This window comes from Lipotes vexillifer, unplaced genomic scaffold (assembly GCF_000442215.2).
Source record: "Lipotes vexillifer unplaced genomic scaffold, Lipotes_vexillifer_v1.1 scaffold911, whole genome shotgun sequence".
NCBI lineage: Eukaryota > Metazoa > Chordata > Mammalia > Artiodactyla > Lipotidae > Lipotes > Lipotes vexillifer.
This window is the reverse complement of record NW_006781377.1, coordinates 2,142,502-2,157,289: the sequence shown is the minus strand read 5'-3', so window position 1 is coordinate 2,157,289 and position 14,788 is coordinate 2,142,502. Positions and strand designations below refer to the sequence as shown.

The window sequence follows — 14,788 nt, the reverse complement described above, 5'->3', positions numbered from 1 at the left end:
CCATTTCTGAGCATGCTTTCTGCCCTGGGCATTCAGATATTCTTCTCAATTTCCTGACATGGGTGAGAGCTTTTAAAGCCCCCTTTTGCTGTGTGTCTTTTTTTCTGCCCTTTTCCATCCCAGGCTTTTCTTTATATTCTTTGTCCAAATTGTTCTATGCCTCAAGCTGCTGTGCCAATACCAGCACCTTTAAATCTTTTTGGGAAAATCTGTCTGGAATGCTGCCCCAGCCTTGGGAGTTACTCAGACTTGGGTGAATCAAAGGCCAGCCTTTGTGCTGGTTCTTGAGGGAGTTACTAGAGAAAATAAGGTGCATGTTGCTTCCTGTGGCACTCATAACTTGCTCCAGGTATCCCAGCTGTCATCCTTATAGCTGCTGCTGATCTGGGTGTGGGGAGTCATAAAGGACAATTTTAAAAGACCCCAGTGCTGTCATACTGCAAAGTGCAGCTTTATTATTCCCTAAGTCTTCCCTTAGCTATTGTAAGTTTTTGAGTAGATTCCAAAAGTTGATTCTAACAATGCTTGCAAGCTAATTAGTTGCTTTGGGGAAGAGACAACCCTGAATTTCCTCACTCAGGCATTTTTGGTGATGTCACTTACTCTTTCAATATTTTAATAATTATTGTTTTCAAGTTCTTCAACTTAAAGCCTACTTTATCATATGCTTCAGCAGATAATTATGTATTTTATTAAATAATTTACTATTTTTTAGGTAGAGCTGACAGTAAACTATTTGAAAATATTGCAGTGTGTATATAGTACTTCTGTATCTCATATCATAGCAGTAGATGAGTACATCTTCCTGATATGCATATATATTCGTTTATTATACCTGACTTCCTTTGGCAGAATCCAGTATGAGTTTTATAGCATTCAAAGTCAAAATACAATTGAAAGCAAATAATTAATCACCAGTGGCTTAGTAGGTATTTTGCTTTAAGGAATACATAATTTAATATTATTAATTTTAGTATTAGTGGCTTCTTCTTTTTTTTAACTCTGCAGTTACAAAAAAATAGACTTTTAAAGGACTTATGATCCTTTGCCATAAGTATGAAAATTTACCATACATTAAAAACTGTGGTTAGAGGATAGAATTGAGTAATGTGGACTTTACCTCTAGAAGGAACTCATGAAGGTCTCTATTCTGCTATAATTTTTAATGTATAAATTTCTCTATAGATAAAGGAAGTTAGATTTTTATGGATTTTCAAATTAGTTGCCATTCTTATGTATTTTTTCAATGGACTAGTTCTTGATTAAGGTCATTTTTAAGTTTTAAATAATAGTTCACTGTGTGTTATGACTTTTGTCCATAAAGCCTGTTTGTAATTATTAGCTTATTTTCTGTGTAGTAAACATATTTTATAAGAGCTGAAAAAATTGTCAACATTGGAATATATGGAGAATTCATTATATAATTATTTTCTGTGTTAGTTTAGGGATTGTTGCTTTCTGAATCTTGAAAAAGTTTTATGTATTTTCACTTTTTCAGAGATGTCAAATTGTAAGGTAAATCCAAACAGTTATGTCCACGAATTTTATTATTTTTTAAGTAGGAAAATATATAATTTCTAGGTTTATATATCTTTAATGCATTGTCACATTAGAAATGTAGTGATTTCTAAGAATATCTTAAAATGCTAACCACCATCATTTGTTGTGGATTCAGTAGTAACTATGTAGTAAAATTAGAAATTATCGACAGATATTTAGCTTTTCTCCTCTCCCAGATGGTACCTTCCCCCAAAACATACTTCCAGATAATTACAAAGAGGAATTTAAAAATGGACATTCTCAACTCTTTACGTCAGAACTATAATAATACATTATATATTAAAACTTGTAAGTTAAAGCTGATGCAGTAGTAAAAGGGAAATTTATAACTTTAATTTATTACTAACAAACAGAAAAATAAAAAAGCATTATACGTGCATCTCCTTTGCTAGGGAAAAATAGCAATAACAAGCTAAAACCCAGAGAAGGAGGAAGGAGTTAATAGAAATAGCAAAAAAGCTGACCCTTTTGGAAGATTGAGCAATAAAGACAAAAGCTTATTGAAAAGCCTTAAAAGTAGATACATTTTTGGGCTTCCCTGGTGGCGCAGTGCTTGAGAGTCCGCCTGCCGATGCAGGAGACGCGGGTTCGTGCCCCGTTTCGGGAAGATCCCACATGCCGCGGAGCGGCTGGGCCCGTGAGCCATGGCCACTGAGCCTGCGCGTCCGGAGCCTGTGCTCCGCAAATGGGAGAGGCCACAACAGTGAGAGGCCCGCATAACGCAAGGAAAAAAAAAAAAAAAAAAAAAGTAGATACATTTTTGATCTACAAATAAAAGTACAAATAAACTGTATAAGGATTCAAAAAGGCAAGAAATAAAGATCTAGAGGAGATTCTTTAAGTAAGAGAACATTATTATATACAACCTTATACCTATGAAGTCCATTTTATCTAAGAAGAAAGTAGAAAGCTGAAAACTATGAGGAACTCTGTTAAAATTGTAGTCACTTGTAGTGAAAGATCTGTTTCTGAAGAAATCATTAGGCCCCAAAAGCCTTGCCAGAAAATTCTGAGAAACATTTGAGGAACAGGTAATTCACTTCTCATATAAACACTTCCAGAGTATAGGAAAAGATGAGGCCTCATTTTATGAAGCACACCCAACTGTGGAATTCTGTGGCATTAGAAAAGAACAAATGTAGGCCAGTTTTATTTTCCAGCATTGGTTTCTCTCACGAATGTAAGGCTGGTTCAATATTAACCATTATATTTCACTGTACTAACGGAAGAAGGATGTAAATTGTGTGAGGATTTGCTAAAACTGACCAGGTGTTGGAAAAAATAGGAGGGGAGTACCTTAAATCTCATAAAGATTATCAGAAACCTGTTACAAATATCATATGTAATAGTGGATCTTTGGAAATATTTCCACTAGAGTTGAGGATAGGACAAGGGTGCCTTATCTGTGCTGCTATTTAGAACTTTGGTGACAGCAATAAAACAGGAAAAAGGAGTGAGGAGTAATAATGGTAAATGATAAAACTGTAATGCTTAGCAACTAACTGATAAAAGGAAAACATATTCTAGTAGTCTTGCTGTACATCAGCAACAACCAGTGGGAAATTGTAATGAGAAAACGGTTTCACATATGGTAGACATTTAAAAATAAGAAAATACTTAAGAATAAACCGAAAAACAAAATTTCAAGACCATTATGAAGAAAATGGACAGAAAAAGAAAACATGAGTCAACAGTGATCTACCATGTTCCTGGATAGGAAGACTTGATTCCTCTCAAATCACTATGCAAATTCAGGATACTCAAAATTTCAACTGGACTTTTTATGGAAAAACTGTCAACACACTCTGGAATCCAATGTTCCATTGGTTATGATTTATAAAATGCCATTTTAAGTAGTTTTAACTGAAAATAGCTTTTTCAGTTTTTTCTTTCAGTCTCTCCTCCCACTCGCCTCCCTCAATGAGTAAATCTGTGGCTGCCTAATCCACTTGAGAGTTTTGAATAATGAATACCATGTGTCTGTTTATTCACTAGCTTTTTTGAGCGCTAACATTTGTTATTAGGCAAAAGATATACGACTACTTTTTTTTTTCCCCCCACACAGAATTATTTCCTGAGATATTCCTTGGTACATAACAAAGAAATTCTTGGTTTGCATAGTTTGCTAAACAAGGCCCCAGTGTGTCTGAATCTCAACAATTTATGCAACTTTTATTTAAACAGGTACCATTGTGCCATTATACAAGAAATGATAGATATGCCTAAGAAACCAAGAGCAAATGAAATAGTAGTAGTAATCAAAGATATAGTAATAGAATATTACCTTCCTTCACTAAAAAAACGACTTGTTTATAGAGTTTTTTAAAAGATCTCACAGAATACTTGCCAGAAAAAGAGACCCAATCTTAGACATATTATGACAGATATTTTGAATTATAATTAAAAAATTGTAGTTTCCCTAGATTAAAACAACACAAAAAGTCTGCTCTTTGATTTCTTTTTTATAATATTAAATGGCAGAAGAAATCATGTTTGTGTCTAAATTTGGTTATTTTTTTCCTCTGTCAGTAGTTTAAATTTTGAAGTGATAAAAAAAATTTTTTAAGAGATATTTGAATACTATAGATGTATATGACAAGAAATTGAAGCTCTCTTTACACTGCCTGCCAGTCATAGCCTCTAGAGGTAAACACCGTTAGCTTTGGTGTTTATTCTTCTAGACCTTTCCCCATATATAACATATACAAAATAATGTTTTAAATTTGCTTTTATTTTTAAGGGCAAATAATAATACTATACATATTATGCAATTTATAGAATACCTACCAGATAGCCTGCCAAAAGAAAAAATGAAAGACATTCTTGTATAAGTTGGAGTACAGAAAACACTTTCTCATATACCTTTCTTGAAAAAGTTACTCGAAATATTTGTAACAGGAAGGTAAATCCATATTAAGAATTTTAAAAATTGTGCTGCACATGTCCTTGGGTGTTAATAATATGCATAAATAATTAAGTCCTGAGGAAAATCTTCACCTTGGGAGTCATAGGTAATTGATTGCCTAGCCCATATCGGTGGACTTGAATACTTCTTAAGTTTTGGGATCTTCTTTAGAAGTGACTATTTTGGGAAAAACGGTTTTAAAAGTAAAGAATATTTTCTTTTTATGATACGATTGTATTGGCTAATTGAAATTATCTGGAAGAGCACTTGCTTAGGCAGGCCTCATGAACGCACTCAGAAGTTTAAAATTCTTAAAAATATATTTATCATAAAATGACAGCAACAGCCACAAGAAAAACAATTGAGTATCATAGCAATGCCTTAGTAAAAGACTTAAAGGAAATAAATACAAAGAAAATATTCATGTGGTGATGGGGTAATTTTTCTATTTTTTTCCTTTCTGCCTCTGGTATTAAATTTTTATGAATATGTATGTGGGCAAAATATGTGATCAGGCAGTGTTTAATAAGCAGTACAAATGATTAATAAAATAATCTCACTGACAAATGTTAACACTAAGAAGGTAACATTTTTGTCAGTTTTTTAAAGGTTAACACAATATGAAATTAAATACTTCAAAGAGTAATATCATGTGAACATTTATATACATTGCTATTGAAAGTGTAAATTAACAAAGCCTGTCTGAAAAGCATTTAGATAGGAGCCTTAAAAATATACTCTGTCTCAGAAATTCCACCTCTGTGAATGTAGCTTAAGTAAGTAATCTGAAAGAACAAAATTATTAATTGCATGTTATTTGACTACAGCAGTTAGTTAAGAAACAATTGAACACATCCAGTAGGAAAGAGACTGTATAACTAATGATTCAATATATCATACATATACTCATATGTACTATCAGTAAGGGATTTATAGATATGCTTACTATACGCTTCTCAGTGAGAGAATTAAGTGTGGTTACAACTGTGTTAAAAAATAACAAACGCAAGCACACATATTCAGAAATATACTGGTTTGTGAGCAAACATCCACAGTTCAAGGAGGAAAAAAGCCAATCTTACAAAATTAAGAGTGTTAACGTTTTTGTTATGATTTTCTGTATTTTTCAAATATATGTTTTACAGTCAACTTGCCTTATTTCCTTTGCTGTTAGCTATCTTCTGAGGATCCTATTACCTGTGGGTTTCTTGTTATGTATGCATGGGTTCCTTTTTAATACTATAATGCCATTTGATTTCCGTCTCGTTTTTGCTCTTTTTAGGCCAAGATAGCCAGGTTAACCAAACGCTTTGGAGCAGCCAAAGAAGATCTTAAGAAAAGACAAGAAGTAAGAATTTCTGTTCTTTAGCCTTAAGTGGTAATATTAGGAAGTGCTGATTTAGGAGGAAACTCTTTCTTTATTACAGGTCTGAAATTTGCTTTCATACTATGCACTTCCTGCATGTTGTTTCCGGAGCTGCTACTCTAGAACTAATTATTAACCATTTCTAATCCTCACTGTTTTCATACATCAGTACATATTAATCTATTTATATAAGGCATTCTTGATATTGTATTTTCTATCCATCTTTAAAATTGTGTTTTGGGGATTTGCCTTACCATGTTTCTCTTTTTACATACAGGCATGCCTTGGAGATATTGCAGGTTCAGTTCCAGATCACTGCAGTAAAGCGATTATTGCAATAAAGCGAGTCACAAATTTGTAAAAAAATTTTTCGTTAAAAAAAAGTAAAAGTTATGTTTACGCTACACTATAGTCTATTAAGTGAGCAATGGCATTGTGTCTAAAAAAACAATGTACATACCTAATTAAGAAATACAAAACAAAAAACAAAGTAATGTCAAAGATCACTGATCACAGATCACCATAGCAATATAATAATAATATAAAATATTGAAATATTGCAAGAATTACCAAAAAATGTGACACAGAGATGCAAAGTAAGGAAATACTGTTGGAAAAACGGTACCTATAGACTTGCTTGATGCACGTTGCCATAAACCTTCAATTTGTAAAAAATGCAATATCTGCGAAGTGCAGTAAAACAAGGTATGCCTGTACTTGCCAGTATCCTAGTCTAGACTATTATTTCCTCCAAAATGTTTTAGTATACACTGCCTCAAGTAGCCTGGTTCTCCTCTTCCTTTTTTCCCCCATGTAGTTTAGTCCAAGTGTCATAGCATAGCACACAAACTGTAGTCTGTAGTCACACTTTTGCTTTTGTTGTTTCCTTAGTTATTCAGTAATATGTATTTTTAGTATAGCACTTGTACATTGCACTATTGTTTTTAGTTGAATTTCTTTCTTTTCCTCCTCTTCCTTTTTTTTTTTTTTTTTTTTATCATTTGAGCAAGTTACATTTCTTTGTGTCTTGATATCTCCATTGCCTGGGACATAGTAATTGCCAATAATAATTATTTCAGTAGTAGTCATTATTAATATAGGATTTTTCTGTCTTGAATCATTTTCGTATCTTCTTTACTTGACTTTTTAAAACAAAATTTATTTTGAAATAATGATAGATACACAGGAAGTTGCAGCAATAATACGTAGACTCCTATGAGCCCTTCACTCAGCTTCCCCCAATGGTGAAATCTTCTGTAATTGTAGTACAATATCAAAACCAAGAAACTGTTACAATTCTACTAAATAGTTTTGTAGACCATACCGGTTTCCACCAGTTTTTACACGAATTAATTGTGTGTGTGTGTGTTTCTACGCAGTTTGATCTCATGTATAGATTTATATAACCTGCCACCACCATCAAGATACAGAACTGTTCTCTCATCATAAATGGACTCCCTCATGCTGTTCTTTTATAGTTTCAACCTTGCTTTAACCCTACCCTCACTCCCTGTACCCTGGCAACTACTAATCTGTTCTGCATCTCTGTATTCTTTTTAAGCTCTGATTTCTCTCTTTTCTTGAACAACTGATAGTTTTTATCTTTGTTTACACAGGCTATTCTCATCAAATCCTCATTTGGCCACAGCCAAAGATTTTTTAATTATGATCCTCTCGATGATGTAATTAATTCTCTGATTTTAAACTCCACTTTCTCAGCTTTGTTTTTTTGTCACAGTATAAAAACTAAGCTGTTTTATTTCTTATATTAGAAAATTGGTATAAATCTTTGTTTAACCTTTATTTGCTATGCATCAACCAAATATAGGAGTTTGAAATTTTTCCATTGTTTTGTGCAATATGAATTTCCATTTTTTCCTTTCATCCTGTGTCTGAACTAAGCAGTGCTGCCCACCGTGTACTTTTCCAGTGTTTGTGCATATCAAATTTGTTCTCAAAACTACTTTCCAAGTCTTGTTTGTTTAGTTAAAGAAGATAGGCAGAGACCTTAAGGAATAAAAATGAAAATATTACAATCCATGAAAAGTTTGTCTTGAAGGGCTACAACTGGTATGGAAACAAGGACAAATACTGTGTAATTCCTGAATATTGGAAAAGATTAATTTGGACAGTTAGTATATGTGGCACTTGAAGGAAATGTTAAGGTGTAGTATTCAGTTTTTCAAATTTTGTTCCTTCCCTCTTTAGTTTGTGAACAAGGCCAATTTTAAATTTCAAAACTTGGACATCTTTCTAACTCATTCTTGTTAATGTTTTCTTCTTGTGAGAGAGATTTGTAGAAATTTCAGATTTTGTTCTTTCATGTTTAATTCCCTTTAATTATGGTATCCACTGTACTTTTACATCTGTGTCTTGCTGTTTTAAAAATAAGACATATAGAAAGAATGTTTAGAACTTTATCCCCCTTATGAAAATAACTAAACAAACAATGACACTTCAGATGCTTTTCTTCTATTTAGATTTGTTCCTTGGTCCTTTGATATTAACCAGTTAATAGTGAGCCCCACTATTCAGGTTTGTCTTAAAACATTTTCTATTAATTTCGGAAAGAACAGAAAATCCTCATAGGCAGTTTGCTATTAAGACCACGCGCATAATCTAATCTATTTTACTGCTCTATGACTGATATCTTTAACTTTCATTCTTTCTAGTATTTTACTGTAAAATAAATATCAAGATATTTCTCATCCTTTATCTATAAAAATCAATGACTTATAATTGATTCTCAAACAAATTTTAAATTGAATCTAAATCCTACATTTCAATTTTTTATTAAAAAATATTTTAAATTAAATTTATTATTTATTATTATTTAAATTAAATTCTTTTTACTTTAATTATGATAGAAATAGTTAACATAAAATTTACCTTTTTTTGTGTGTGTGTGGTACGTGGGCCTCTCACCGCCATGGCCTCTCCCGTTGTGGAGCACAGGCTCCGGATGCGCAGGCTCAGCGGCCATGGCTCACGGGCCCAGCCGCTCCGCAGCACGTGGGATCCTCCCGGACCGGGGCACGAACCCGCATCCCCTGCATCGGCAGGCGGACTCGCAACCACTGTGCCACCTGGGAAGCCCAACATTTACCATTTTTAACTCTACAACTCAGTAGTGTTACCTGTGTTAACATTGTTGTGTAACAGATCCTAGAAATTTTTCATCTTGCAAAACTGAAACTGTACCCATAGAACAACTCCCATTTCCCCTCCCCTTTAACCCCTGGAAACTATTGTTCTACTTTGTTTCCATGATTTTGACTACTCTAGATATCTCATAAGTGCAGTCATACACTATTTGTTGTTTTGTGACTACCTTATTTCACAAAACATTATGTCCTCAAGGTTCATCTGTGTTACAGCATGTGACAGGATTTCCTCTTTTTAAGGCTGAATAATACTCCATTGTATGTATATACCACATTTTCTTTATCCATTTATTTATTGATGGATATTTGGGCTGCTTTCAACTCCTGGCTCTTATGAATAATGCTGCAATGAACATTGGTGTGACCTCTTTGACCTCTTTGAGATCAAAGTCTTGGATATATATACCCAGAAGTGAAATTGCTGGGTCATATGGTAATTCTGTGATAATTTTTTTGAGGAGCCTCCAGACTTTTCTTTAGCAGCCACACCATTTCACATTCCTATCAGCAGGACACAAGGGTTCCAATTTCTGTATATTCTTGTCAACACTTGTTTTTTTCTGTTTTGTGTTAGTGACCACCCTAATGGATGTGAGACTGTATCTCAGTGTGGTTTTGATTTGCATTTCTCTGATTAGTGATGCTGAGCATCTTTTTGTATGTTTGTTGGTCATTTTGCATGTTTTCTTTGGAGAAATGTTTATTCAGGGCCTTTGGCCATTTTAAAATATGGTTACTTGTATTTTAGTTGTTAAGTTGTAGGAGTTCTTTATATGTTCTGGATGTTAACGCCTTACCAGATACATGATTTGCAGTTATTTTCTCCCATTCCATAGGTTTCCTTTTCACTCTGTTGATTGTTTCCTTTCATGTGCAGAAAATTTTGTTTGATATAATCTTCTTTGTCTTTTTATGATTTTCTTGCCTTTGCTTTGATCCAAGAAATTGTTGCCAAATCCACTGTCATGAAGCTTCCCCCATGCTTCTGTTAGGAATTTCATAGTTTTAGGTTTTACATTTAGGTCTTTAATCCATTTGGAATAAATTCTTGTATATGGTTTAATGGTCTAACTTCATTCTTTTGCATTTGGATATCCAGTTTTCACACCATTTGTTAAAAGACTGTCATTTCCCCATTGTGTAGCCTTGGCACCCTTGTAGAACATCGTTTGAGTGTATACATAAGAGTTTATTTCTGGGATCTCTGTTCTGTTTCACAGGTTTATGTGCCTGTCTACATTCCAGCACCAAACTGTTTTGATTACTGTAGCTTTTAAAATCAGAAGGTATGAAGCCTTCAGCGTTGTTCTTTTTTCAGATTGTTTTGGCAATTCAGGGTTTCTTGAGATTCCATGTGAATTTTAGGATGCTTTTTCCTACTTCTGCAAAAAATGACAGGGATTTCGGTTGGCATTGCATTGAAACTTTTGACCGCTTTGGATAGGATGGACATTTTAACAATATTAAGTCTTTCAATCCCCATGAATATGTCTTTCCATTTATTTGTGTCTTTTATTTCTTTCAACAAGGTTTTGTAGTTTTCAGTGTAAAGGTCTTTTACTGTCTTGGTTAAGTTTGCTCCTAAATATTTTATTCTTTCTAGTGATATTGTAATGGGATTATTGTCTTAATTTCTTTCTCAGATTGCTCATTGTTTGTATATAGACGTACATCAGATTTCTTTTTTGTTGTTGAGGTATAGTTGATTTACAATATTATATAAATCTCAAGTGTACAACATAGTGATTCACAATTTTTAAAAGTTATACTCCCTTTATAGTTGTTATGAAATATTGGCTATATTCCCTGAGCTGTACAATATATCCTTGTAGCTTATTTATTTTATACATAATAGTTTGTGCCTTTTAACCTCCTATCCCTATCTTGCCCCTCTCCCCTTTCCTCTCCTCACTGGTATCCACTAGTTCTCTATATCTATGAGTCTGTTTCTTTTTTGTTATATTCACTAGTTTGTCTTAGTTTTTAGATCCCACATGTGATTTTTCGTGTTGATTTTCTATCCTGTAGCATTGCTGAATTCATTTATTAGTTCAGACTTTTTCGTGTGTGTGTGGCCTCTTTAGGGTTATCTAAATATAAGATGTCGTCTGTGAACAGTGATACTTTTACTCCTTTTGATTTGGCTGCCTTTTATTTATTTTTCTTGCTTAATTGCTCTTGTGAGTCCCTTCCAGTGCCATGTTGAAGAAATTGGTGAGAGCGGGCAAACTTACCTTGTTCCTTATCTTAGAGGGAAAGCTTTCAGTTATTCACCATTGAGTATGATATTATCTATGGGCTTTTGACATATGTTCTTTTTAATATTGAGGTAGTTTCCTAACTTGTCGAGTGTTTTTATCATGAGAAGGTGTTGAATTTTGTCAAATGCTTTTTCTGCAACAGTTGAGAAGATAATGTGGTTTTTTTTTCCCTTTATTCTTTTAATGTGGAGTATTGCGTTGATTGTTTTTCATATGTTGAGCTATCCTTGTATTCCAGGGATAAATCCTACTTTGCCATGTTGTGTAATTCTTTTTAATGTGCTGATGAATTTTATATGCTAGCATTTTGTTGAGAATTTTTGTATATATGTTTATCAGGGATATTGGCCTGTAGTTTTTTTTTATTTTGGTGTCTTTGGCTTTGGTATCTGGATGATGTGGGCTTCATAAATTGAGTTTGGGAGTGTTCCCTCCACTTCAGTTTTCTGGAAGAGTTGAGAAGGGCTGTTGTTGATTTTCTTTAAATGTCTGGTAAATTCTCCAGTGAAGCCATCTGGTACTTGACTTTTTTGTTTGTTAGGATGTTTTTGATTACTGATTCAATCTCTGTACTTGTTTAGGTCTGTTCAAGTTAATTTCTTCTTGATTTGGTCTTAGTAGGTTGCATATTTCTAGGAATTTATCCATTTCTTCTAGATTATCCAATTTGTTGCCACAGTAGTGTCTTATGATCCTTCTCTTTCCGTGACATCAGTTATAATGCCTCCTGTTTCATATATGATTTTGTTTATTTATGCCTTCTTTCTTTTTTCTTAGGTAATCTAGATAAGGTTTTACCAATTAAAATTTTTTTTTTCTATTGATTTTGTATTTTCTATGTCATTTATTTCTGCTGTAATCTTTATTGTTTCCTTCCTTCTTATAACTTGGAGTTTAGTTTGTTTTTTTCTTTTCTAGTTCCTTGAAGTGTAAAGTTAGGCCGTTGATTTGAGGTTTTTTTTTTTCTTTTTTGGTAAGCATTTACCACCACAAACTTTTCTCTTAGTACTACTTTTGCTGCATCAATTTTCCCATAAATTTAGTATGTTGTGTTTTTGTTTACATATATCTCAGATATTCTCTAGTATCCGTTGTGATTTCTTATTTTACTCACTGGATTTTTAAACGTTTTCCACATATTTGTGACTTTTTTCCATTTTCCTTATGATGTTGATTTTAAGTTTTATTCCATTGTGATTCACAGAGATATTTGGTATGCTTTTCATCGTTTTAAATGTGTTCAGGCTTGTTTTGTGACCTAATATATGATCTATACTGGAGAAAGTTCTGTGTGTGCTTGAGAAGAATGTGTGTTGGGTGAAAATTTCTACATTTGTCTGTTTGATCTTTAGTCTTGTTCATTTCTAGGGATTCCTTACTGATTTTCTGTCTGGAACATCTATCCATTATATAAAATGATGTACTGAAGACTCCTACTATTATGGTGTTTCTGGTTTTCTGTAAAAAAAAAAACAAACAATTTTTACATCCTATATTTGGGGGCATAGATGATACGTCCATGTATATTTATAAATGTTATATCTGGTCAGTTGACTTTTCATTATATAGTGTTCTTCTTTGTCTCTTGTAATAGTTTTTGATTTCAAATGCATTTTGTCTTAAATACGTATGGTCACCTCTACTTTGTTTTGCTTATCATTTGAATGGAATATCTTTTTCCTTACTTTTACTTTCAGCCTGTTTGTGTCTTTAGACCTAAAGTGTGCCTCTTGTTGACAGCATATAGCAGGACCTTGTTTTTTTTGTTTTTGTTTTGTTGTTGTTTTATTGAATCCATTAAGCCAGGGTATATCTTTCTATGGAGAATTTAATCCATTTGGATTTAAAGTAATTATTGTAGGGACAAACTTATTATTGACATTTTGTTGAATATTTTCTGTTTGTCTTGGAGCTGTTTTGTCTGCAGTTTTTTTCTTACTTCCTGTGTGTTTTGTTTATTTTTGTAATTAGTTAGTAGTGTCACTGCTTTAATTCATTTCTCAGTTTTTTGTGTATCTTCTATAGGTATTTTCTCTGTCATTACCATGGGGATTACATAAAATATCTTAAGTTTACACCTATTTTAAACTAGTAACAACTTCAGTCACATCTTTCCTCCCACTAATTTATGTTATTGATATCATACATAATATCTTTTTGTATTGTGTATACTTTAACATAGATTTACAATTATATTTTATACTTAAATTCTGTACCAGAATTATGTGATTTTTGCACCAACTTTACAGTGATGCAGGATTCTGCATTTGTTTGTGTATTTACTCTTACCAGAGAATTTCATATTTTCATTTGCTTTCAAGTTGCCGTCTAGTGTCCTTTCTTTTTTTTTCTTCAGTAAACGTTTAATCTTCTTTCCTACAGCGTTTGTGAACATCATTTATGACCTATAACATATATACACACATATATACTCATGTATACACACATAGATATATATAATGTATATTAGCTTGATGAATTTTTACCAAATAAACATACCAATATTACTATCACTCAGGTTAAAAACTACATTATTACAACCCTATAAACTTCCCCCTTGCTCTCTCCCAGTCATTACCCTTTCCCAAAAGGTAACCTATTCTGTCTTTATATAAGATTTATGTCAGTGGATTCATAGAGCTTTTAATCTTTTGTGCCTGGATTCTGTCTTTCAACATTATGCTTTTAAGATTTTTATGTGTTGTTTTCAATAGCTGTAGTTAATTCATTTTTAGTCTGAATATAATACAATTTATTTATCCTGTTTGCTGTTGAGGGACATATGTACTGTTTTCAGTTTCTGGCTATTTCACATAATGTGCCATGAGCATCTGTGCAAGTGTCTGGTGCTCACAAGCACGTATTTCTGTGAGCTGTATAACTTGAAGTGGAAATGCTGGGTCAAAGGATGTGCATATCTTCAGACTGAGTGGATAATGATAAACTTTTCCAAAGTGGTTGCACAGTTTGCATCCATACCAGCAATGCTGGAGAGTTTTCATTGTTCTATATACCCACAAATACGTGCTATTGTCTGTTTTGGAACAGCAACAACAAATAGCCAATATAATGGTGTGTAATGATATACCACTGTGTTTTTTTTTTTTATGCGGGCCTCTCACTGTTGTGGCCTCTCCCATTTGCGGAGCACAGGCTCCGGACGCGCAGGCTCAATGGCCATGGCTCACGGGCCCAGCCGCTCCGCGGCACGTGGGATCCTCCCGAAACGGGGCACGAACCCGCGTCTCCTGCATCGGCAGGCGGACCCTCAAGCACTGCGCCACCAGGGAAGCCCTACCACTGTGTTTTTAAAGTGAATTTTCCTAATCACTAATGATGTTGAATAGTATTTATCGTGCGGGTTGGAAGAAGAATTTCCAGACACGAAGTATTTTAGAAAAGAGTGAGTTTCTTGAGAACAAAGAGCAGAGTTAGTGAGGGGTGCTGCAAATACAGCGGGCCGACTTCCTGATAGATCAGGGAGAGCCGATCCTCTTTGTGAGCTAGTAGCCAACTTTTATAGCCTCAGGAC

At 33.6% G+C, this 14,788-nt stretch overlaps 1 protein-coding gene across 1 annotated transcript in view; it reads left to right on the top strand.

The window, feature by feature from the left end:
* Positions 1 to 14,788, top strand: part of ATF7IP (activating transcription factor 7 interacting protein) — a 77,124-nt gene that overhangs the window by 24,489 nt on the left and 37,847 nt on the right. The window contains 1 exon segment of the mRNA XM_007454633.1: positions 5,748 to 5,813. Within this exon segment, the coding sequence (XP_007454695.1) occupies positions 5,748 to 5,813 (66 nt within the window).